Raw genomic sequence first — 25,303 nt, 5'->3', positions numbered from 1 at the left:
CCTGGTGCCTGGGGCAGCAGCACTTGGCTTGATATCTCCATAGGCCTCTGAGGACTCCATCTTTTCAACTTCTCTTAGCTGATATACAGGTCTTTCCCCAAAGTTACAAGACATAGGAAGCCCCCTTCTCCCTGTATTCTGAAGAAGTAAGGGTTTTCCATGTCTGGGGGAGAGGGAGCAGGTCAGCCCAGATCAACAGCGAGCGAGTTTTCCTGAGCCACAGGCTCGAGTCACAATGATGGCACGTTCCAAGCTGGACGACTTTAGATCATTTCCTTGACCCCTCTGAACCTCCACATCTGTGAACGATAATACAATCTTTCTCTCAGGACTGCCGGGGGGTGCCTGGCTCATACTGGGCACTCAAGAAATAGGGCTCTCAGAATTAAGCTTCAGCAGTGGGGGCGGGGTGCAGGACCTGAAGCCAGGCCTATATTTAGTCTAGAAATGGGTGGGCCAACCCTGGTGCCCCAGCAGGCGGAGCTGAGGAGAGACTTGTGGATGGCCGCTCCCGTATCTCCGCCCTCCCGGTCAGCAGGGTCACCTTGGCTGGAGTGACAGCCCAGGGCTCCCTTAGACCAGAAGAACCTGGTTTCCAGCGGCAGGAACCTGTGCAGTGGCTGCGACCTGTGGAGCAGCCTACCTGGGATGGGCAACACAACCCCACCCCACCCACCTCTGGGGCAGTACCCCTTCCAGCGCTGGCTCTCAGGCTGACGTGGTCTTCTCGCCAAGGTGAACCTGACCTCGGGTGGTGGGCGAGTGGGGAAGGTTGTCAGCCCCGCCCCCCGCCCCAGCCCCGCGCTGATGAGTGTTGGGGCTGCAAATAGCCCAGCGGAATCCGTGACTCACGAGGCTGGAAATACTGCGCCCCCCACCTTCCCTCCCTGTTCCGACCGCGGCCGCCAACGGAGCTGCTCTGGGGAGCTGTCTGACACTCTGATTTCAGTAGCTCCCGGTGGGGGGATGTGAGGAGCGAGGGGACCCCTTCCCCACCCCCATCCCCAGAACACACTAGGCTTACAATCATTCAGCACCCCTCCCTGCAGCGGCCCTACCCCGCCCCCCTGATTCCAATTGGTTGTATCTTCCGAGCTGTGTGAGCTTGGGCCAATCACTTAGCTTCTCTGGGCCTCAGGGAGAACTCATCCAGGAGAGAGAGAGAGAAGACGACGTCGTAGCCCTTGGTTTGTGACAGTGCAGAACACAGTGCTGGGTGAGTCCAGCTCAGACATTCCTCTTGAACTAAAGAATGAATCCATAGAGAAGGACAGGCAGCCTGGAGACAGGGTGCTATAAGTGTTTCTGAAGAATTACCCCGGGGTTTCTGCAAGTGGGTTGGAGGAGAACAGGCTGCCTCTCTCCCAGACTTGGAAGCCCCTCGGTTCCCCAGCCCAGAAGTCCTCCCCACCTACTCCGCCCCTCCTCCCAGGTAGAACTTCAGGTGGGGTCTCCACAAGTCTGTCATACTGTCCTTTTATTGTGTACAGGTGATAGAGACTAGTCTCCCACGAACCCCTCCCCCCTCCCCTCCCTATCTGAAGGGTCCCAAGACTGCTGGAGCCAGAGGCGCCTGGGACCCCAACTAACAGTGAGCTTCCCCCTTTTACACCTGCTTTTACACGTGGAGTCTGAGTCAGAGCCCAGGTCCCCCAGGGTTAAGGCTGACAAGGGTTTTTGCACTGGATTTAGGGGCCAGAAGGGATCTGGTTTGGGGTTCTCCCTGTGGCCGCCGTCTGCAGTTAGGGTGAAGCAGGGCATGTGACTCAAGAATGGAGGGACGTCTCCCCAGTGCACAGAGGTGAGAGGCTGAGGGCGCCTGAGGCAGCGCTGGCTTCACAGACAAAACTGGGCATCCGGCTGGCTCAGAGACGACACGTCTCCATTGACGGAAACGGAGATGCTAACTAAGTGTGATTTTAGAATGCCTTGAACTAGGCTCTAACCAATGGGGATGGGTATTTATGGGATAGGACAATGGTGTGGGTGTGAATTTGTGTGTACAAGTCCTGGGTTTCCCTCTCACTTCCACAGAGGACCCTCTCTGCAGGGGGAGCCACCCAGGAGGCTGGGGCTCTGGCCTCATGCACCAGCAGCTGGAGATAGGAACCTCGTGTCATTCTAATAAACCCCATCTAGGTACAGGTGTCCCTGCTGGTACAAGTAGTTGTTAGAGGCTCAGGGTGACAGGTAGCCCTGGGTTTGAGGCTTCCAGAGTTACAAGGGAGGTGACAGTCATGGCTGTCTCTCTGCCTTCCCTGAGGCAGTCTGCATGGGCCAGAAGCACTGCTTGTGGCCAGTCTCTCATATTCCCCTTGCTGGGAGGGCCCCTGGTCCCCTGCCCTGCAGAAATGCCATTGATGCCACCCTGTGTTACGGACTCCGTCTTCATGTTGCTCCCCAAGTGGCTACCTCAGCCCCTCTATTGTAAACTAAGATAGGGAGGGCCTATCTGGGTGAGGGTAAGCGGGTCCCTGGATTGCCTTGGGTAGAGAGGACAGGGGTGACCCACCTGGGGCCTAAGAGTGTGTGGAGTGACTGGGGCCTAGGCTGAGATGTTCTGGGGGGGGCATTGTCAGGGGTCATGGCGACCTCACCAGCAGGCCAGTGGGGGAGGAGATGGGGGGAAGGCCAGGGGTGGGGAGACCCTCAGATTTTTATCTCCGTCCGGAAGGTCTGCTGGACATGTTCTGTGTGTGGGTGACGACGTGCTCGAATGGTGAGGCTGCCATCCTCCCTCAGGGCCGAGGTCACCGACGTAGGGTCCACATCCTCTGGTAGCTGGCACTTGTGAGCAAAGGTGTTCATGACTGTGCCATCAGCTGCCAGCTGGGGAACGGATAACAGGTCAGGAATGGCTGCCCTAGCCTTAGCCCCACCCTGGGTCCTGGTGATGCCAGAGTCTCTCTTTTGCTCTCTGTCCTCAGTTACCCCACTCTATGACGGGGGATTCAGCTTTCAGGCTCAAAAGATCTGACCAGGGGTGTTGGGATGGCCAGGAGCCAAGGGCTGTGCAGAGGCATTCTATGGGTCCCGAGGGAAGCTGGGTATAGAGTGGGGTTGGGTGGGGCTCAATAGGGGCTGAGTTGCTACAGCAGTGATTGGAAGTCTGGGACTCTCGAGCCATAGTGGGGAGATGACACAACTGTGCCCTCTGGATCCCCAGGCACCCTGAGTGTCCACCGACCAGGGCCGCCGCCCTCCCCTGCAGCCCAGTTAGCACATAGCGTCCAGTGGAGTCGACCGGCTGAGTCACTCTTGGGACGTGGGGCTGGCACGTGCAGCCAGTGGCTCAGTCCTCGAACCTCTGGCAGGGTTTCCCAGTGGCCAGCCTGAGTTAAGGGAGCCGGCCAGGCTTGGGGGTGGCAAGAAAGCTTTGGTAAATATCCTCTAAGAATCAGCACGGCTTGCCTAAGGGCTGTGGCAGCTGCTGTCTGTGCTGGCCATGCCTTCTCTGATGAGCTAGGCACCCTGAGATTCTGGTGAAGTACATGAGGTATAGGATGGATGTGACCCTCAGCCTCAGGCCCAGTATGGAGGTGCCAAGACAGGACCCACCCTTTTGGCTCTGGGATGAAGGCGAGGGAAAGATATGATAAGAATGGACCATGCTACCCAGGTTGGGTGTGTCATTGCCACCTCCTCTACCCTGTGTCAGGGAGCTGTTCTTACTCCACTGCGGTCACTTTCCACCTGGGTCACTCTCCTGGTCTCCTCACCCCCTTATGTCTCAATCACTTGGGTTCCTCTCTTGCCCACATCCCAAAGATCCCTCGCCCATCCCTAGTCGGCCCTTGGCTGCCATGCATGTCCCCCAAAGACAGGTCCTGTGAACCTTAGGTTGGAGAGGGATGTGTAAAGGTCCCTGACCTTCAAGCCCACAGGGACAGGGCTGCAGTTTGCCCTGGGTGAGTACGACAGGGAAGGAACACACATCAGGGTATGAATTCTTGAAAAGACAGGTGACAAGTAGGGCGGGCAGAACCAGCTAGACTATCAGATTGCAGGAGCGAAGGTGGGGGACTCTGGGGTGAGCCAGGGGCCAGACTCACCTTCTCAGCCCGCACCTCGATGTGGTTGTTGGAGGTGGTGACAATGATGTCTTCAGGGGAGAAGTCTCTCATGTCCACAGTAAACTCGTAGGCATCCCCGAGAGTCTTGATGTTTCCTTGTCCCCCGGGACGGGCTGTGGACAAGGCTGCTTTGTAAGTTGGTCACCTAGCAAGCCTGACCCTCAGACCCCCCGGATCTCTGCTCGTCTCTTGGGGAAATGAGTGGTTCTCCCAGACAGCAGCCCCTCTTGTAGCCTACCTTGTCCCTGAGGGATGGAGTGAGGTGGTCTATGCATACGAGTCCCTCCTTTAGCAATTTAGACCTAGACCTGGAAGCTCTGAGGGGCCAGTCGCCCCTCAGTCCCAGCACCAACCTCCTGGGTTCCCGTTATGATACTGGCCATGTGGAACTGTTTGAATCACATCTCATCCCTAGGGTCCCAGGTGGCCCACCTGTTTCCCAGTCACATCTGTCTTGGTAGCCAGGTCTGTCTTGGCAGCCACATGTGGCTGTAACCCATGCAGCACCTATTCCTGGTAGGTGGGTGGCCACAGTATGCTCAGTAATGGCCTGGAGCAGACGTCCCTCACCTGTGCCCCTCCTCTCCCCTCAGAGCCCCAGCACTTGCCTGGGAAGGTCAGGGGCTCCGAGTGGGGCAGCATGAAACTGCCAAAGTCCTCTGAAAACATGCTCAAGGCCTTCTCCATGGGTGGGTCCTGGGCTGGAAGGGCACGGGAGGCCGAAGAAGAGGAGGAGGAGGAGGAAGAAGAGGAGGAACGGAAGCTCCTCTCCGCTCTGAAGGCGGAGGAGGTCCGATGGCTCATCCACAGGCAGCAGGGGCCCTGTCCGGGCGGGCAGGGGCTGGGCTGGAGAAACGTGTGGGTGCAGGCCTCCAGAGAAGCGTGCCGGGGCCCCTGACTGCCAGCGCTTTATAAGGCCCAACTGTCCCTGGGCTCGAGGCCAGCCCCTTGTCTGCTGGCTAAATTTAGGCCTCTTCATGGCCCAGAGGGGCCTGGAAATCTTCTTGGGAGAAACGGCTCTGCTGACAGCCTGACACAGGAGGGCAGGGTTGGAGGGCTGAGCTCACTGCCTGGCACTCCAAGCCCAGAGCTCCAGCCCCACGGGCCTCTGTACCTGCCAAAGCAGGGGGTGGATCCTGCCCTGTGCCTGCCCCTAGGTCTTTGTGGTTTGTCCCTCACTAGTCTGGGACCCTACTCTCCTCTCAAACTGGTTCTCAGGGCCTGCACCTCCCTTATTAGACTCATGAGGAGAGGGTGTGTACATACAGGCACCCTGCGGGGCTCCGTGGAGCTCCAGGTTCAGCTATCTCTTAGGGAAGGTTGAGAAAGCCAAGGGAAGGGAGATAGAACGTGTGGGTGACCCCTGTCAACTGCCACAAGGACTGGTGATTCTTTACCTCATCCCTACTCTCGGGGCCATAACTGGCAGAATAAAAGAGAGCTAGCATCTGGAGTTGGGGCTGTGGGGCACGGGGTTGGGCCCAGCTTCAGAGAAAGAGCAGATACATCCGTAACTGTCTTTAAAGGCTGAGAGGCTAAGTTGCCGGTAACAGTCTGCTCTACCTCAAGTTCAGAGCTGCTGCCTGCCTAGAGTCCTAGTCACGTGACTTTATATTCAGGTAAAGGAAAACGCTGACAGGTGTCTTAGCTCTGGCTTCCAGGGTGTCTCTGGCCACTGCTGACCCTTCCAGGCAGAACTGTCTTTGATCTTCCACAGCTCAAAAAAGACCAAGTTCCCAGACCAAGAAATGTGGCCTCTTAGGAAAGGAAGGGCTGAACCTAACTATGTCGGAATGACTGGGATTCCATCCAGATGTGCCAGACCCTTGTGTCCAAGAATCTCCTTTCTTCTCATTGCCTATGAGTAGAAGCCCAGACTCTGTGGTGCTGGGCAGGACAGAAGCCAGGGGAGGCTCTTTCAGAAGGGGAACTGGCCTCAGCCCATGAAGTGGTTTTGGAACACACTCCTCTAAATCTTCACCTTCCCAAAGAACCACCACCACTTCCTCCTCCTCTTCTTCCTCCTCTTCCTCCTCCTCCTCTTCCTCCTCTTCCTCTTCCTCCTCTTCTTCCTCCTTCTTCTCTCTTTCTCTCTCTCTCTCTCTCTCTCTCTTCTCCTCCCCCCTCCCCTATGGAAGCCTCTGTTTGTTCCAGCCCACACAGGGCTCCTTCTGCCCCCCTGGCAGAGTTTTTGTGAGTTTTGAGACCTCTCTGTGATTTCCCTCATCCCTAATCCTGAGGAGGTTCACATCTCTCCCCATTTTTCTGCGAGTCCCTGAAGCTGTGGGGACTGTGCTGCTTGTCTTTGGCCCTGGCTGCATCCCCAGTGGTTTGGGAAGTGAGAACAGGGCAGAGTACAACTGTGGGGCAGAGTAATGACTGGAGCTAGAGGGATCTGTCACCCCCAGATTCCTGCTGGTACTCTAGTCTGTATTGCCTCTCCCAGCTGAAGTGTGGTTGGCAAGGCTTCAGAGACTCGCCAGTACTGAGGTGAGACGGAAAGAGGTGGGGGGTCATGTGGGGGGCCCTCTGGAGAAGCCTGCCAGGGAAAGAAGAGCCACCAGCTAAAAGCAGACACACTGTCATGGTGCTGAGGGCCTGAGTCACTGCTGCTGGGTGTCAGCTCTCTTTACTCCCCCACACCCGCCCACCATTCCCCTCCTTTCCCCACATCCCTGAGGAGTCATCCACATAAATATTGAGTCCTGGCTTCAGTGGCCAGTCAGGACCTCAAAAGGTCATCAAGGTCATTCTCCTGATACCAGGCATGCTTCTCCGTCAAATCACAGAGACAGGAGGAGTTTCAGAGACGATCCGGTCCATAGTTGGGTGTGATGGGACGTGCCTGTCACTCCGGGAGGATCAGGAGTTCAGGGTCAGCCTTGGCCTCATAGGAAGCTGGAGGTCATTTTCCCTGAAACCTTGTTTGTAAAACACAAAGCCAATAGCCCTAAGTGACCTCCCCAAAGCCCAGGGAACATCACTCAAGAGGGGATAGGAGGACAGGGAGGGAGGTGGGTGGTGGGTGCTGTCACCTGCGTACGACATGTCCTCGCAAGCCTGACCACACGGCAGCTGTGGCTGTCTGCATGGGACCTGGGTAAAGAGGCACCTTCGCCTAGGAGCAGGGTGAGTCAGCAGGAGGGTTGACGTGGAACCGGACGACAGAGGGTCACAGAGTGGGGTGAAGGTGATCTCAGTGCATAGTACACAAGTATGAGACTGTCAAAGACAAGAACCTCAGGGGTCAGAGAGATGGCTCAGCAGGTAAGAGCACTGGCTGCTCTTCCAGAGGACCAGGGTTTGATTCTCAGCTATGTGGTGGCCCTCTGGAACTCCAGGTCCAGGGGATCCAATGGCCTCTTTTGGTTTTCACAGTGAGCACCACGAACACATGTGGTGCACAGACATATTAGCGGGCAAACATTTTTACACACAAATTAGTATACATACATACATACATACATGCATACATAAAATAAAAAATCCAAAAAAAAAAAAAAGATGATGGTTCAGCCTCTTACATTTGGGGCGTCTTCCTTTCTGGGAGCATTTTCACAAACACAGGTGCTCCCCAAGATTCTGACCTGGGGAGCTGGAGGGACACCTCAGCATACTGCTTTTGCCGAGGCCCCAAGTTTGGTTCCTAGCACCCACAATAGCGGCTCATAACCACCTATAACCCAGTTCCGGGGCACGCAACACCACCTTCTGACTTCTACCCATGCACCCACACATAGGCACACAATTAAGAATAAAATAAACCGGGGGGTTGGGGATTTAGCTCAGTGGTAGAGCGCTTGCCTAGCAAGCGCAAAGCCCTGGGTTCAGTCCCCAGCTCCGAAAAAGAGAAAAAAGAAGAAAAAAAAAAGAATAAAATAAACCCTTAATCATTTTTTTTAGACTTATTCCTTTTTAATTTTTGGGGCGAGTGTTCTGTCTGCATGTATACTTGGGTACCACGTGCATGCTGTGTTGCTCACTCATGGAGGCCAGAAGAGAATATTGGATCCCTTAGAACAAGTTATAGATCATTGTGAATTAGCCACGTGGGGGGCTGGAAATCAAACAGGGGTCTTCTGCAAGAACAAGCTCTTAACTGCTGAGCCATCTCTCCAGCCCCTGAATAAACCTGGTGATTTGGTAATAAACAAATAAAAACAAACAAGCAAACTGCTTCCGGTATGGACCAGGAAGACCAGGAATCTTTTGCCCTCAGCTCTCTGCCCAGCCAGCCTGAAGGCCGGAGTCAGGAATCTGTTTACAGAACACCTCCTAGAAGGTGTTTAGACCTGGGAGACTTAGATGAATGAAAGGCAGGCAGGCCATGCTGCAAGACTCATGGGACAGAGTGACCGAGTACCCGAGTGAGGAAAGTTGGTGGCAGATCCGCTGTGGCTTCAGAGCTGTTGTAGCCTGATAGCTGCCTCTGTGGCTCCGGGAACTTAGGCATAAGAGGAAGACCTTCTTGGGGTAGGGCAATGGCAGGTAGGATTAATGCATTGGAGAGGGTGTTACCCTGACACCCTGTTTCAGCTTCCTGGTGCTCGCAGTGGAGTGTGGACATGTGTGGCCAGCCAGCTAGTGCCAGTTAGCTGCCCGACACCGGAGACATGTTTGGGTTGTCAACAGAACAGCTAACTGTCTGTTGACAGGTGGGTAAGGGTAGGTTAGCCCTGGCTGTGCAGAACAACAGGCTCCAACCCCCTTCCACATGGTGGAAAATATACCTGCTCCTGTTTTGAAGTGACTAGGGTTAGAGGCAGTTAAGAGTCTCACTGGAGGACCATGATGTTCAGAGTGGCGGCTTTGACTGGGGTGGCAGAGGGAGAGTGCAAGTTACCCCTTCCCTAGATTTTCCTCCTCCTCTCCCTCATTCTTGTTTTTTTTTTTAAAGATTTATTTATTTTACGTATGTGAGTACACTGTAGCTGTCTTCAGACACACCAGAAGAGGGCATCAGATCCCATTACAGATGGTTATAAGCTACCATGTGGTTGCTGGGAATTGAACTCAGGACCTCTGGAAGAACAATCAGTGCTCTTAACCACTGAGCCATCTCTCCAGCCCCCTCTCCCTCATTCTTGACACAGGGTCTCATGCATCCAGGTTTCACTCCGATTCGCTCTGTAATGGAAGATAAGCATCACCTTCTAATCCTCCGGCCTCTGCCTCCCAAGAACCGGGCTGCAGGCGTGGGCTATCACATTGAGCCTACGCAGTGTTAGGAACCAAACCCAGGGCTTCACGCACGCTAGGGAGGCACTCACAGCCGAGCTGCGTCACCAGCCACCAAATATTCTAAAAGTGGCACTGGGCACACGCTCTTTATAGTGTGGCCGTGGCCCTGCTAAAGCCTTGGGAGCTTGGAGATGGGACAGAAGACAGACTGGGCCTGAGCTCAGCTTCTGCTGTGTGACCGTTGGTAAGAGACGCCATTTCTCTGACCTTCTACCAAGCATCTGCAAAGTGGTGTCATTACTTCAACTCGTAAGCATGTGCAGGCCGTACTGGATGGCAGAACAGTGCTTCTAAAGTGTGAGCGTACACACACAGACACACACACATGTACAAATGCACACACAAACATGTGAGTGCACATTCATACACATGCACACACATATTTACACACATACTAATGCATACATGCACAAATGCACACACACATAAATATGCATGCATACACAAACATATGCCTATTTACACACACATGCACAATGCACACACAAATATATGAATGCATATTCATACACATATTTACACACACGTACAAATGTACACATGTACAAATGCACACACATGCACAATGCACACACAAACATGAATGCACACTCATATACATGCACACGCCTATTTACACACACACACACACACACTTTCCTTTGTCTTCTCACTATGACATTTCCTCACAGGGTTTTTAGCCAGAGCTACAGCTCCTAGGAAGCATGGCACCGAGGGACAGTGTTCTGAGATTTAGAGGTTAGATGAAGAGTTCATTCATTTTCTTGCCAGGCCCTGGTGACCTCCAGCCCTTCCAATTCATCCCTCGTGCCTTCCCCTCCATCCCTGAACAAGATGAGACTGTCAATGTGAGCTCAGAAAACAGTGTGCACACTCTGGTGTCCGGCAAACCAAGGTGGGAGTCCCGGCTCTGGCCAGCATCTGGCGTCTGAATGGTGGTGGTATTGGGTACACGCCACCACTCCAGCTGACCTTTGTGATCTTGGACAAGAAGCCTCCCGGTTCTGAGATTCTGTTCCTTTGAAACAGGATAATGGTCCATCTCCCCTTGGAGCAGTTCTGAACATAGTGGGTGAGCCAGCCATGGTAACCCCATTACTCCTACCCAGGTGCCTTCTGTTGAACCCTTCCCTCCTCCTACTTTGGAACCCCTTTCCATGTTGAGCTGAGAGCCTAGACTCTGAGGTTCAGCTGCAGTAGAGGACCGTCACTATCCTGCGAGTTCAGCAGCTCCTGTTCCCAGGCTCAGACCCCAGGAGTCCCCACGGTCCTGCAGCATCAGAGCTCTGTTGTCAGCCTAGTTTCCGAGTGTGGGACAGCCTGCCCCTCCTGACTCCTCGGCAGCTTCCTGGTCAGCCAGTGAGTTCCAGCCAGTTTCTCAAGGACATTCTTAATGGCTTCCTTAACCCCAGGAGAGGAGGGGAGGGGAGGGGAGAGGAGGGGAGGGCAGGGTGTTGATTGGTAGAGGGCACACCTGTCCAGGTGGACAGGAGCTACAAACAAAGAAGCTGTGTTGGAGGAGGGCCTGTTGGGGTTTCGGCAGGGCACGCTGACAGGTGAGGAACAGGTGGGTGCTGAAGGGGACAGGGATCTCGGATAGCTCTGCCAGGGCCAGGACACCACGGAGATGGAGGGTGTGGGACCTTGAGGTATCTCCCCTCAAGGATCTTGTTCAGGACTTGGGGTCTTCTGGCCTCCTGAGAAGCACAGAGCTCTGAAGGATGGCTATAGGACATCACAGCTGCCCATGGGGACCCCTTGGGGACAAGGCCATCTCTTCACTCTGAGCAGTAGAAAAGTCTGAGTGTCTCAGGAGCATAGTGGTAGGAGTTAAAACAGGAGGATGGTTCTGTTTAGGACTTCTAGACACAGAAGGATACTACTTTGCATGTAAGACATAGAAGAACCTTCCAGATACCTACCACGCATGTACACAAAATCCCCATGGGTCATATGAGTACTCATACATAGCCCATGCATACGCACACACACACACACACACACACACACACACACACACACACACACTCACAAGACCACAGCTTTTCCTTTTACTTAAGAGAGAGTACATTAATTGGAATGTCCTAGAGGTGGGGCACAGGTGCATAGTGGCTCACCAGGCAACTGTCCACCTGTCGTCAGAGAAACCATGGAGGAAATAGTGGGGCTTCGAGAGGGCTCCCCCAGGAAGCCAGTGCCTCTGCAAGAACTCTGGAGGCCGTGCCCACGAATCCGCAGAAACATCCAGGGTAAGAAACATGTCCCCCCGCCCCCCCCGCCCCTACGCAGAGTCCCATGGAGCAATGTCCCCCCTAGGCCCAAGATCAACCTCCCTGTTTCTGTTTGCTCCCAGATGATACATTCAGAGTCTCCTGGGTGGCTTGAAGGAAGAGTCTGTGTGCTCATTGCTTCGAATCTGTCTTTGTAGCCAGAGAGTAAAGAAAGCAGGGACTCCAGAAAGAGAAAAAGTAAAGGGACAGGCACTAGGGGCCATAGCCAGAGAGGGTGAGCTTTGAGGTGGGGCTGGCAGCTGCTGACCTGGGATACAGATAGACATCCTTCCCCACCAGTGCGCTCTAGGATGCAGACCCTACCCAAATACAGATTAGACCTGCAGAGTCCAGCTTTTCCATTAGATCATTCGTAAGTTCCCAGTATGGGAGGAGATGGAAGGAAAGGTCAAAGGCCGGGATTGGGGATTTAGCTCAGTGGTAGAGCGCTTGCCTAGGAAGTGCAAGGCCCTGGGTTCGGTCCCCAGCTCCGAAAAAAAGAACCAAAAAAAAAAAAAAAAAAAAAAAAGAAAGGTCAAAGGCCTTCTGCAGGGCCACATGCATGGTACCCACACACCTGCCACAGACCATGCTTCACCCTTGTGTGAGATAGAGTCTCTCTTCACCACTTTGATCTTTGGTCCTGTGGTCTCTACCCTGTCTGGCTTGACCTTCCCTGCCCAGAACCTGAGCAGTCCCCAAGGAAAGAGCTGTGACCCCAGTGTCCTGTCCAGGGAGCCTAGAGTGGCTGAAAGAGCGGCTGTTCCGTGTGGGTGAGGACTGGTACTTCCTGGTGGCTCTCGGGGTGCTCATGGCTCTGATCAGCTATGCCATGAACTTTGCTATTGGACGTGTGGTCAGAGGTAAGGCCTCCCAGGCACGCACATAGCTCGGGGCGGTGGGATTCCTATACACGCTTGGGATGCCAGCTGGACCGCCGTGGGAAGTGAGGCATGGGGGAGCGGCTATGGGAAGCCAGGACTGGAGTTGAACCTTACTTAGCTCATGACTTGCCATGTGTCTTTAGGCAAGCCTCTGTGCCCTGCTGGTCTCCCATCCCCATCCCCCCATCACATCTGCACAGAGAGGGTAGAGCCTCTTTCTTCTACGCTTGGCTGCCCCATTCCTTCTCTTCCACCTTGCTCTCAGCTCAGTGGTCCTTGATCCTAGGCATAGTTTTCTCCTCTACTATTCACTGGGTGGCCTTGGGTCCTTTCCTAGTCTATAAGTGGGCACCATAGGCCCCTAGGGCTGAGGCTCTGGGTGGCTCCCTGACCACTGGGCATCTCCAGCACATAAGTGGCTGTACAGGGAGATTGGGGACGGCCACCTGCTCCGGTACCTCTCTTGGACCGTGTACCCCGTGGCTCTTCTGTCCTTCTCCTCCGGCTTCTCACAGAGCATCACACCATCCTCTGGAGGTGAGTCATGGTCACCTGGTCTCTGTCTTGTCCTGCAGACCCCATGGGTCCAAATCTTTCCACATCCTGTATGGCTTGAGGAGGGAGGCAGGAACAGAAAACCCCATGTTAGTGCGGAGGAGGCAAGCTTGGAAGAGCCAAGCCATTTATCCAAAGTCACACAGGGAAATGGGGAGAAAGGGTTGGATCATCACCAGCTCCTCCGTACCACTTCCCAGGTTCCTCCAGGTCAGGAAGGATTGGTTCCCATTCAAGATTGTAGCCAATGGCCAAATCTTCCTGGCCTCTAGAGCTGCCTCCAGCTATAGTAGTCAGGGGGATTCTTGAAGGTACATCTGACCCCTAGTTTCTTCCTCTGGTGGCTGTTATGAATCCATACGGAGTATGGAATATGAGGCTGCTTTGTGACTTTTCCTGGGGAGACACAAACATAAAGCGCCAAAGCAGACCAAACATTGACTTCACCAAAGTCCAGTTTAATGAAGTCATGAGTTTACTGGGCTTACAGAGCATGGGAGAGGGGTGAGTTACAGGATGCCTCTGTATCACCAAAAAGCCCAAACCTAGCACGGGTGGCAACTGATGAAAGGTGGGCCTCTGCCAATTGTGGGAACGTTGCCTCTCCCTTGCAATTGTTGCTGCTGATACAACTTTGGGGAGGAACCTTGTAAATCCTGTAAGTTTCAGGAGTTTACTGTGCCTTGTGAGTTTATTTCTTGAAAGAAAAAAAAAAAAAAGGAGGGTTTAGGGGATTGGTGTTTTGAGACAGGATTTTTCTGTATAGCCCTGACTGTTCTGGAACTTGTTCTGTAGACCAGGCTGACCTTAAACTCAGAGATCTGCCTGCCTGTGCCTCCTAAGTGCTGGGACTAAAGACATGTGCCATCACTGTTTGGATATGAAAAAGTCTTTTTTAAAGTTAGGGTCTTGGGCTGGAGAAATGGCTCTATGGTTAAGAGCACTAACTGCTCTTCCAGAGGTCCAAAGTTCAATTCCCAGTAACAACATGGTGGCTCACAACCATCTGTAATGAGATCTGATGCCCTCTTCTCCTGTGCTCCTGTGTCTGAACACAGCTACAGCATACTCATATATGTAAAAGGAATAAATAATTTATAAATAAATAAATAAATAAATAAATAAATAAATAAATAAAGTTAGGGTCTTGTTACATAGCTCTGTATGGCCTGCAACTTGCTACATACACCAGCCTGGCCTAGAGCTTATGGAGTTCTGTCTGTCTCTGCTTGTTGATTGCTAGGATTATTAAGGCATGTACCACCATAGCTAGCGTATTTCTTTAATTTCTTTCTATCTATCTATCTATCTATCTATCTATCTATCTATCTATCTAGACAGGTTTCTCTGGGTTGGAGAGATGGCTCAGTGGTTAGAGCACTGCCTGCTCTTCCAGAGGTCCTGAGTTCAGTTCTCAGCAACCAAACGATGGTTCACAACCATCTGTTATGGGATCTGATGCCCTCCTCTGGTGTGTCTTAACACATCAACTGTGTACTCATAAATACATAAAAATAAATAGGGGCTGGGGATTTAGCTCAGTGGTAGAGCGCTTGCCTAGGAAGCGCAAGGCCCTGGGTTCGGTTCCCAGCTCCGAAAAAAAGAATCCAAAATAAATAAATAAATCTTTTTTTTTCTTCCGGAGCTGAGGACCGAACTCAGGGCCTTAAATCTTAAAAAAACAAAACAGGATTTCTTTGTAGCCTGGCTGTCTGGAACACTGTAGACCAGTCTGGCTTCAAACTCACAGAGATCCTCCTGCCTCTGCCTCCCGAGTGCTGGAATTAAAAGGGGTGTGCCCTTCCCACCCAGTTTATTTCTTGAATCTAAAGCAGCCTCTCTCTCTGGTCTAGGAGAGGCTCCACTGGAAAGTGCCCTGAGAGTGCATTAAAGAATTAATGCAGAATCTCTCTCCCTCTGTCCTCTGCCCACCTGACCAGGGTCTGGGATCCCCGAGGTGAAAACCATCTTGACAGGTGTGATCCTGGAGGACTACCTAGACATTAAGAACTTCGGGGCCAAGGTGGTGGGCCTCTCCTGCACCCTGGCAACAGGCAGTACCATCTTCCTGGGAAAACTGGTACGGGCATGGAGGGTCCACTACCCTCCCATCATCCCGCTCTGCCTTCTGTATTCTATACCACGCCACAGCCAGCCTATCCTTGGGAACCCAGTCTTAGGGGAACACATCCACGTCCCGGAATGCGACAAAAAATATCTCAGGATAGTGGAGGGGCTAGGGCGAGGATTTGATGCTGGGCCATTCCTGGGCAAAGCTTGTACCGTTCTTTCCTAAGGCCCTAAGAAGGAAGAAAAAAGAAGAGGAGGAGGAAGAAGAAGGGGAGGAAGGGGGAAGGGGAGGGAAAAGTGGGGGAGAAGAAGAGAGGAAAAAGGGGAGAAGGGAAAGAGGAAGGATGGGGAGGTAGGATCCAGTTTCCCCAGCAACATCCCACTGCCGCCCCCTTCAGGGCCCCTTTGTGCACCTGAGCGTGATGATCGCTGCTTACCTGGGCCGCGTGCGCACCAAGACCGTCGGGGAACCTGAGGTGAGTCTCACAGGCTTGGGTCTCCTTGGGGAACGCGTGTAAAGATCAAAGCCCAGGATGCTTTTCCTCCTAGAACAAGACCAAAGAAATGGAATTGTTGGCTGCAGGAGCAGCAGTGGGTGTGGCCACGGTCTTCGCCGCCCCAATCAGTGGTGAGCTCCCTCGCCCTCCTGCTCTCGGTGTCCTGCAGCTAGTGGGGGAATAGAGGTCCTTCTGAGTCGTGTGCCCCCTAGGTGTTCTGTTCAGCATCGAGGTCATGTCCTCTCACTTCTCCGTCTGGGATTACTGGAGGGGCTTCTTCGCTGCCACCTGCGGGGCCTTCATGTTTCACCTCCTGGCGGTCTTCAACAGTGAACAGGGTGAGCGCCATATTGGGACCTCGTCTCCACCCTTTTTCTCCTGTGACCCCCTCCCTGTTCTGCTTCCTTCTCCTTCCGGACAATCCTCCTCTCTCGAGTCCCCTGTTCTTCTACAATGGCTTCCAACCTTCCCAGTGCTGCGACCCTTTAATACAGTTCCTCATGGCGTGGTGACCCTCAAGGGTGAAATTATTTGGTTGCTACTTGAGAGCTGTAATTTGGTTACTATTACGAATCCGAATGCAAACATCTGATATGCAGGATATCTGATATGTGACACCCCCCTCAAGGGGTCGAAATCCTTGCCCGAGTTATTCTGAGACTGGGTTAGGGAGGGAGGCCGGCACAGGGTCTCCACTTTCTTCCTTCCCCAGAGACCATCACCTCCATTTACAAGACCAGCTTCCCAGTGGACATACCCTTTGACTTACCAGAGATCTTCTTTTTTGTGGCCTTGGGGTGAGTGGGGTGTCGAGGCCCGAAAGCCATGCTCAAGCTGAGGTGGCTGGCGTCGGCTTCACTGCCACCTCCACTTCCAGGGCCATCTGTGGCATCCTGAGTTGCGGGTACAACTACTGCCAGCGGACTTCCTTATTTTTCCTCAAGTCCAATGGGTTCACCTCCAAACTGCTGGCTACCAGGTGGGCTGGGCCCCCTCAGGGAGTGCCCCACTTTAGACTTGCCATAAAGACTCACCCCTTTCATGGAACCCCTCTTCCCACTTACCCCCAAAGCACTACCTTCCTGATCTCACACGAAGTCCCCTGTCAGGTCCAACTGCCACTCTCCAACTCCTATGGAAATGAACCCCCTGCCTGTGTCCCTCCCATCCGTATCCCCTCCCTGAGTCCTGCTTCTTCTCCTATCCAATTCCTGCATACTTGCTTTATGTCCTAGGCCAGCAAGGCCAGTGCCCATCTAGGTGTGGCTGGTCCTTCCTCCCGGTCCTTTTCTTCTCCCACCTCTCCTCTAGGCACCCCATCAGGTCTCCTGGTCTCACCTCATCTCTTTCTTGGGGGAGCATCGGAGATACCTGGTAGTTTCCTTGCTGTTACCCCTTCCTTCTTCACTGTGAACCCCAAGGCTGTGGGGAAAGAGAGGAGGCCAAACTATAACTTCCCTTTCCCCCACAGCAAGCCCTTGTACTCAGCTCTGGCTGCTGTGGTCCTGGCCTCCATCACCTATCCACCTGGTGTGGGTCGCTTCATGGCTTCCCGGGTAAGGGGCACAGAGCTGGGTGGGAGCAGTGGAGAACCTCCATGTGTATTCCCTGTCATGTGCATTTCCTCCCAGTCCCCCCAAAACCCACTAAGGAAAATGCCTGCAGGTCATTTCTGGGGACACAAGGCTGAAGCTGTGCCACGGCAAGGCCATCCTTAGGGTCCCCAGCCAGGAAAGGGCTGAGGTACGGAATCTCAGAGGGCAGTGGGACAAGGGTGGCTGTGCTGACCTACGTCCCGATGCCTCTGTCACAGCTGTCTATGTCAGAGTACTTGGAGACACTGTTTGACAACAACTCTTGGGCACTGATGACCAAGAACTCGTCCCCACCCTGGTCAGCGGAGCCTGATCCCCAGAACCTGTGGTTGGAATGGTGTCATCCACAGATGACTGTCTTTGGGACACTAGTCTTCTTCCTGGTCATGAAGGTGGGTCCCTTGTATGGGCGGAGCCATGACAAGTCCTGGGTGACATGAGGCTGTTTTCTGAACTAAAGCTTGGAGCACCGCCTCCTACGTCCAGGTCCCTGCTCCGACCCTGCCCACAGTGGACCTCCCCAGCCTCAATTCCCCACCCCCCATTTTCCCTCTTCACCTGAGAGGTTCAGACTCACTGTATAGCCCAGACTCTTCAGGAACTAGTATTTCCCCTGCTTGCCCCAAACTCCCGGTTGCTGGGTGACCGTCACAACCCGTGGCACCTTGTGGATTCCAGGGACCAGACTGAAGTGGTCAGGCTCAGTACAAAAACAGTTACCCTGCATTCTTTGAGATGGAATCGTTGTTTCTTTTTTTCTTTAAAGGGCAGGCTGAGAAGAGAAAAACAAACCTGACCCGTGCTTGCACACAGTGGGTGCTTTATTAAGGCTTGGTTCCATCATCCCTAGAGCCATATGCTGCTGTGGGTTCCAGTCTGGGCCCTCTTTTCTCTAGGACCCTCCCATCCCCTCCCCGGCTTGCCCATGTCCTTCTGTGTTGCTTCTAACTCTTGTCATGTGGGTCAAACCTCCCTACAGTTCTGGATGCTGATTTTGGCCACCACCATCCCCATCCCCGCAGGATACTTTTTGCCCATCTTTGTCTACGGTAAGACTTGAGTCCTGAATGTCTGAGAGGGCCTAAGTGCATAGGGCCATAACTTCCCCATACCGTCTCCCTCCCAAAGTGGTACTAGGGATGGGGCAGGGCTTGAGGGGTCAAGTCAGCATGGTTGTTTCCTTCACCCTGAATCTGTGGCAGGAGCTGCCATCGGGCGCCTCTTTGGGGAGGTTCTATCTTTGGCCTTCCCAGAGGGCATTGTGGCTGGAGGCAAGGTCAGTCCCATCATGCCCGGGGCCTATGCTCTGGCAGGTAAGTGGATCTGGAACCAGCAGGCGGGCTTACCTCACAGGTTGATTGCAAACAAAGAAGTTTATGGAGTAGCCTTTGAGCTGCCCATAAGAGAGGATCCCCCTCTCCTCAGTAGGCCTGTCCACTCCCTGAGCCCTCCCATCCCCCAAGCTCTCTTTCTCTTGTTCTTCTTTTCCCCAATCCCCCACCTTTCTCCTTGGCATGACGAGGTATTTCCGACAGTTACAGTCTGTGCTCTTTGTGCACTGCCGGACCTAACCCTGGTCACACTGTACCCACCTTGCCCTCTGTGAACCTGGCCCCTGGCCTGGGACCCCCACCTTGGCTCTGTCCCTGCAGGTGCTGCTGCCTTCTCAGGGGCGGTGACCCACACCCTCTCCACAGCATTGCTGGCCTTTGAGGTATCCGGCCAGATCGTTCATGCACTGCCTGTGCTGATGGCCGTGCTGGCGGCCAATGCCATCTGTCAGAGCTACCAGCCCTCTTTCTACGACGGCACCATCATTGTCAAGAAACTGCCGTACCTGCCGTGGATCCGTGGTCGTAAGATTGGGTGAGCCTCGGGCTGGCTGATGGGGTGATGATGTCCAGGGTGGTCGGGGTGGGGGTGGAGGGACTCCTGGGAAACCTTAGCACAGCTGACTTTGAACTGTAGGGTTGCAGGGGCTGATACACTCCTGCCCTCTGGTCCCCAACTTCCCCCCACAGTCCCATGTGCTAGGTGCAGGAAGCTGGGTCTTCGTCAGGCGAGGCTGACAGGAAATGAGCACGGGGGGGCGGGGCTCTCTTCCTCTCCCCTGCTCTGAGGGCCTTTCTGGTGGTTGGTAACAAATGGACTCTGAGATTCTACCTTGATCAGATTGTACCCTAGCATCTTTGGTCCCCCTCCCCAAAAAAGGCTCCAAGTGTCGCTGAATCCAAGGTCCAGTTCCAGACAAGCCTGTTTCCCAGTCTTTAATAGGTGTGGTTCTCATAGCTTCTCGTTCTAGAACCTATGGGTTCCTGCAAACCTATCCTTGGGAATTATAGATCTTCTCCCAGTAAGGCTCCTTGGGATGACCCCGCCTTTCCCAGGGGTCAGTATCTTCCCATTTCGGGGGCCTGACTGATGCCTCCCTCTGCCCACAGTTCCCACCTTGTGACTGTGGGTCACTTCATGAACTGTACCCTCACCACGCTGGCCAAGGACATGCCCCTGGAGGAAGTGATCAAAGTTGTGATCTCCACGGATGTGACTCAGTACCCCCTGGTGGAGACGACAGGTATTCTGCAGCTGTTGAGAAGGTGGCTACCTGAGAGGAGAGTGTGGGCTTCCCCCTGCTTCCCTCTAAGGCACAGAGTGTCAGGGCAGCAAGAAAAGCGTGGTGTTAGATGTGTTTCTTAATCTAGACTCTGCAATTGGGTAGCTGTGTGACCTGGGGCAGGTTCCCTAATGTCTCTGAGCTCCAGTTTCTTCATGGAGAAAGTGGACTCAGTAGCCACTTCCCCTGGAGAAAGTAGGGGTGATGTGCTTAATGAGAAATAACGGGAAGAGCTGGGACTGGCTCTTTGAATTCTGGGACCCAAGCCTCATGGACGGACGGGGTTACTGCTAGGATCTTCCAGAAGCTTCCTCTCCATATTCCCCGAGTGCTCCTCCCCCTCCTCCCTGTTCCAGCCGCCAAGATGAACTCATCCTCTTAAAGGCAAATGGAGAGTATTAAGTCTTAGGGAGTGACTAACTTAGGGGGAGAGTGCCCTTCTCCAGTTCACAGAGCACTGTATTTAAGGCAGGAAGATAACCCAGGTAGGGGAGGAGCTACCTGAACCTCCCCGGGGCACCTATGCATCCATGTGTCCCCTCCGTGCCAGCGAGGCAGGGTGCACGCCCAGTCCGTGTAGCACTGTGGGGGCCCGGTGCCCGTTTGCCCTTGGGCTGCCCGCTTGAGCTGTGAGCAGCACGCACGACCAAGGTCACCTCATATGCCCCACGGCAAGTAGAATAAAGTCACCGACAAGGGAAAGAACCTCATGGAGATACCTCTCCGGCTCTATGACCGGCAGTGAGTGTCCTTGTGTGAAAATAGGAAGGGTCACCACAGGTTCCCACCCAAATGTCTGGGGCTTCGCTCTCACCAGTGGGGGAGATCACAGCAAACACATTTTCTACGTATTTTTACATAGGGATGGCCCTTCCGAGATTCACCTCCTGGAACCAACAACGGCTTTGGGCCCCACGGAACTCCCAAAGAAACGGGCCCTGGCTAGATCCCACAGCCCACCCTAGAAACCACTGGTTTATTAAAGGGGGGAGGGGCACCTCTTTTGTATTATCTGGTTACCAAGTCTATGGCGGTTAGGACTGAATTCAGGGCCAGCTCATGCTAAGCCAGCCCTCTGCCATGGAGCTACAGCCATGTCCAGGCCTAGGGGTTTTATGTACCGGGGAAAGATACACGATCAAGCTGGATCCTCACTGAAGAACACATACTAACCGTCAAGATGCGTGTAAACTCCCTCCCTGTATCCAGGCTCGCCCGACTGGCTTAGCCCCAGCGCTCAGTTAGGTCTCAGATTGTACCTCTGGGTTCATTTTTCCATTGACCTGACTCAGATTTTGAACAACTGAAGGGGAAACAGAGAGGAAAGAGAGCTCAGCTGTGACATCCAGATGCCAAGAGGCCAATGTCTACTGCTCCCGCCTCTTAAAATGTGGCGGGGGGGTGGGGCGCCTCAGGTCTGCTGGCCTCTGGCGACCTTGCTGAGCTGCCCTCAGCTGCCATGTCACTATGGAAGCTGAACGGTTTAGAGTAACAATTAACCCACCAGACCTCCCAGTTTCCTCTTCTGTAAACTGGGCGATAAGAATTCTAACATCACACACAAGCTTACGTAAGTTTCAGACACGAGAGCGCCTAGCATGTTCTTGGCACGTAGTAGGTACTCAGTGAATATGTCTTAAATTTATAGTGTTCTGGGGTTGGGGATTTAGCTCAGTGGTAGAGAGCTTGCCTAGGAAGCGCAAGACCCTGGGTTTGGTCCCCAGCTCCGGAAAAAAAGAAAAAGGAAAAAAAATTTATAGTGTTCTATGTCCATAATGTATCCCTCTCTCTCTATTTGTTAAGAGTCTCAGGTCCTGGTGGGCATTGTCAAAAGGACCCACTTGGTGCAGTCCCTCCATACCGATTCAGCTTCCTGGGCTCCAGGCCAGCAGGTGGGTCCTCCCGCCAGATGAGGGGACCGGATGGAGTTGGCGAGCTGGGCTGTGAAGGGAGGGGACAGCTAACCTACAGGAGTTCAGAGATCAAGGTCTAGAAGTTGGTGGCTGGCCCAGGTGTCCAACATCCTTTCCCATATTCCCAGCCCTGTCTCCAGGATATCTTGGCTAACGGCTGCCCCACCCAGCCAGTGACACTTCAGCTGTCCACGGAGACCTCCCTGCATGAGGTAAAGAGAGAATTAGAGCGTGCGGGACGGAGGTGGAGGCCTGATGGGGGAGGCTGGATAATCGGCACCGGTCCCTGCTAGCAGAGGCTCCTCGCGTGGGCTCTGGCTCCACCTAGTGGTCAGATTTCGCATCGCAATGCGCTCGCCGGGCAAGGAGGTGGTTTGCGGGCAGAGAGGTGTTTTAGCATTTCCTCTCAACACCCCCGCAGACGCACAACCTCTTTGAGCTGCTGAACCTTCAGCTGCTGTTCGTGACGTCACGAGGCAGAGCTGTGGGCTCTGTGTCCTGGGTGGAGGTACTGGGGTCCTGAGGGTTGAACAGAGCTGAGGTGGGGTGGGGGGGCTCACCAAATTCCAACCAGCCTCACCTCTAATCTTCCCTCCTCCCTGTCCGCTGTTTCTCTACCCCAGCTGAAGAAAGCAATTTCAACCCTGACCAATCCGCCCGCTCCCAAGTGAGTCAGCCTGGGAGTCGGCAGCCTGGCGCCCAGTCGCTCTCAGCTGCTGCAGGGCATCTCCACTTTGCAGAGGAGAGGACTCCACATTCACCTCTCCCCACCCTGAAGGAGCTGGTTGTAAATGAAGACACCAATGCGTTCTGTCACATCGGGACCCTTGGTCCTTCTAGGGTTGTCTGCTGCTAACCAAGACTTCTGAGAAAAATAAAACTGATTTCTGGAGCCACTGTCATCCTCTCTTCTCTTCTCTTCTCTTCTCTTCTCTTCTCTTCTCTTCTCTTCTCTTCTCTTCTCTTCTCTTCTCTTCTCTCTCTCTCTCTCTCTCTCTCTCTCTCTCTCTCTCTCTCTCTCTCTTCGGAGCTGGGGATCGAACCCAGGGCCTTGTGCTTGCTAGGCAAGCGCTCTACCACTGAGCTAAATCCCCAACCCCCTCTCTTCTCTCTTAAGGGTGTGCAGAGTGAGGGGGAAGCTTCCTCTCTGAGTGGCCTTCTAAGCCACGGTCATTAAGAGAGCCCCCTGTTTCCTATCGCTGCAATTGTTTTGCCTGTCCAGACAATGTATACCGCGTGATCCATGTCCCCTAAGAACCAAGCTTCACATGTGCAGATTGGATCTGTCCTCTCCTGTCCCGCCCTTAACTCAGTACAGCGAAGCCAGCCTCGAAGATCTCATTCTCTTTAACAGACAGCTCCAACCTGACCACTGGGCCCTCCAGCCCTCCCACTCAATGTGATGGGCCACTCAGCCATAGGCTTTGTAACTGGGCATGGGTAGCTATCAGATGACAGTCTAAACATAAGTCCATGACACCCCAATACCTCAAACCACTTCATGGTCTGTACCTCAACCCAAATATCTATTCAAACCACCTGAGTATTGAGTGGCCTGCATTCCAAATGCCACCCATAATCCATTGGCCCATGCGCTCCCACCATGACCAATGGATACCTCACTTTGTTGTCCCTGCACCCTGCTCTTTGCCCTCCCCAAGTTTTGTGGCCCCACTTCACTTAGATTCCAACCCACTTTCATGCCTCTTCTCCATGTCCTATTCCCAGAGGACAGTCCCGTCCATGGGGATTTTGTCCTCAGAAAAGCCACAACCTTCACTTCCTTTCTGACCTGGTCCCCACTCCTACCTCCAGTTTATGAATCAGCAGCTCTGAAAGGGGGAGAAAGAAGGGAACAGGGAAAGAGGAAGGAAGGAAGGAAGGAAGGAAGGAAGGAAGGAAGGAAGGGTTGGTTGGCTGAGCAGTGGTGGCTCACACCCTTAACCCCAGCACTTCGGAAACAGAGGCAGGCAGGCCTGGTCGCCATAGCAAGTTCTAGTCAGCCAGGGCAACATAGTGAGTCCTTGCCTCAAAAAGAAACCAAACAAAATACAAAAAGTTGGAGAGAGACAGAGGGGAGACACCTGACATCGGCATCTCCACGCACATTTGCACACACACATGCACACACACACACACGTGCACATGTTCACACATGCACATGCTTACACATGAAAACATAAAAGCCGGCTGCAGACAGGGCTTAGTAGCAGAATGCTTGTCTAGCACAAGTGAGAACCTGGATCTCCGGTACAGCACCACTGAAAACAGAAAAAAGGAAATCCTCCTGTTTCACTTTGTTTTTTGAGCACTTAAACTTTTTCAGAAGGAAACCAATCACATTTACAAATCTACAAATACTAATTAAAAATAAATCTAGAAAATTTTATTTTTAAAAAAATGAGGGCTGGAGAGATGGCTCAGTGGTTAAGAGTACTGGCTGCTCTTCCAGAGATCCTGAGTTCAATTCCCAGCAACCACATGGTGGCTCACAACCATCTGTAATGAGACTTGATGGCCTCTTCTGGTATGTCTGAGGACAGCTACAGTGTGCTCATGTAATAAATAAATAAATAAATAAATAAATAAATAAATCTTTAAAAAAAGAAAATGTTGGGGGCTAGAGAGATGGCTCAGTGGTTAAGAGCCCCGACTGCTCTTCCAGAGGACCTGAGTTCAATTCCCAGCAACCACATGGTGGCTCACAACCATCCGTAATGGGATCTGATGCCCTCTCTGGTGTCTGAAGACAGCGACAGTGTACTTATATATAATAAATGAATAAATCTTTTTTTAAATTGTTGTTAAAATATCCATATTGCCAATGTTCTATAGATTCGATTCGATTTTCTATCGAGATACCGATAATGTCTTTCTCCGAACAGACAGGATTGCCCAGGTATGGAGGTCAGCTCAGGAGTTGAGAGCCCTAACCGCTTCTACAGAGGATCTGAGTTTCGTTCCAACATCCACATCAGGAGGGTCAGAAACTGCCTGCAACTACAGCTCTAAGGGATCTGATGACCTCTTGTGGGCTCCAGGGAAAGTTGCACTCACATACACACATGTACACACTCACGCACACATGCATGCACGCACACACACATGTACACACACACACACACACACACACACACACACACATACTTAAATATAATCTTCCCTCCTCCCCCAGTTTTTCAAGACAGGGTTTCTCTGTGTATCCCTGTCTATCCTGGAACTTTCTCTGTAGACCAGGCTGGCCTTCAATTCAGAGATTAATCAGCTTCTGCCTCCTGAGTGCTGGGATTAAAGTGTGCCAACGACTGACCGGCAAAAAGTTGGGTTTGTTTGTTTGGTTGCTTGGTTGGTTTTCTTGTTTTTTGTTTTTGTTTGTTTTTTTTAAGGAATGGGGAAACACTCTAAAAGTTTAAAGTCAAAGGAATCCTGAGCGGGAAATTAAAAGATGGAGAAATTTAACACGTGATCTCAAAACTACCAGTGGGCCAAATAGAACACCCAAAAGCAAATCCAGGCATCCACAGCTGGTGGATCTCTGACAAAGCTCCTGAGAATACACACTGAAGAAGAGCCTTGCCAATCCGTGGTGTC

At 53.0% G+C, this 25,303-nt stretch overlaps 2 protein-coding genes and 1 long non-coding RNA gene across 16 annotated transcripts; 1 reads left to right on the top strand and 2 right to left on the bottom strand.

The window, feature by feature from the left end:
* The first annotated feature begins 575 nt into the window (after window positions 1-575).
* Window positions 576-22,604, top strand: Clcnkb (chloride voltage-gated channel Kb). Of its 9 annotated transcripts, none has more exons than XM_087551315.1 (24): window positions 576-735; window positions 9,408-9,498; window positions 10,086-10,209; window positions 10,344-10,386; window positions 10,558-10,673; window positions 11,457-11,563; window positions 12,319-12,447; window positions 12,877-13,005; window positions 14,964-15,103; window positions 15,492-15,569; window positions 15,643-15,721; window positions 15,803-15,928; window positions 16,303-16,387; window positions 16,468-16,569; window positions 17,062-17,146; window positions 17,404-17,577; window positions 18,165-18,234; window positions 18,388-18,498; window positions 18,838-19,051; window positions 19,627-19,760; window positions 21,603-21,691; window positions 21,841-21,924; window positions 22,134-22,220; window positions 22,336-22,604. In XM_087551315.1, exons 6-24 carry the CDS (start codon window positions 11,464-11,466, stop codon window positions 22,381-22,383), a joined length of 2,064 nt encoding a protein of 687 aa, XP_087407441.1. In that variant the 5' UTR covers window positions 576-735; window positions 9,408-9,498; window positions 10,086-10,209; window positions 10,344-10,386; window positions 10,558-10,673; window positions 11,457-11,463; the 3' UTR covers window positions 22,384-22,604.
* On the bottom strand, window positions 1,460-4,946 carry Hspb7 (heat shock protein family B (small) member 7). Its single transcript, NM_031607.1, has 3 exons — window positions 4,682-4,946; window positions 4,053-4,186; window positions 1,460-2,829 (listed from the first exon to the last, which is right to left on the bottom strand). The coding sequence occupies exons 1-3, from the start codon at window positions 4,875-4,877 to the stop codon at window positions 2,650-2,652; spliced, it is 510 nt and encodes a 169-aa protein (NP_113795.1). The 5' UTR covers window positions 4,878-4,946; the 3' UTR covers window positions 1,460-2,649.
* On the bottom strand, window positions 8,967-19,246 carry LOC148006132 (uncharacterized). 6 transcript variants are annotated; one of them, XR_015620513.1, is made up of 7 exons: window positions 19,023-19,246; window positions 17,763-17,957; window positions 16,929-17,012; window positions 15,531-15,638; window positions 13,214-13,419; window positions 12,927-13,079; window positions 8,967-9,200 (listed from the first exon to the last, which is right to left on the bottom strand). It is a non-coding gene; the product is annotated as an uncharacterized LOC148006132 (long non-coding RNA). The 6 variants fall into 6 exon arrangements; XR_015620512.1 differs by lacking the exon at window positions 17,763-17,957 and adding an exon at window positions 16,360-16,722; XR_015620514.1 differs by lacking the exon at window positions 17,763-17,957.
* Window positions 22,605-25,303: the final 2,699 nt, after the last annotated feature.

This window comes from Rattus norvegicus, chromosome 5 (assembly GCF_021556685.1).
Source record: "Rattus norvegicus strain SHRSP/BbbUtx chromosome 5, alternate assembly SHRSP_T2T, whole genome shotgun sequence".
NCBI classification, from domain to species: Eukaryota; Metazoa; Chordata; class Mammalia; order Rodentia; family Muridae; genus Rattus; species Rattus norvegicus.
The sequence above is the reverse complement of the archived record's forward strand: the minus strand, read 5'-3'. Positions and strand labels throughout refer to the sequence as shown.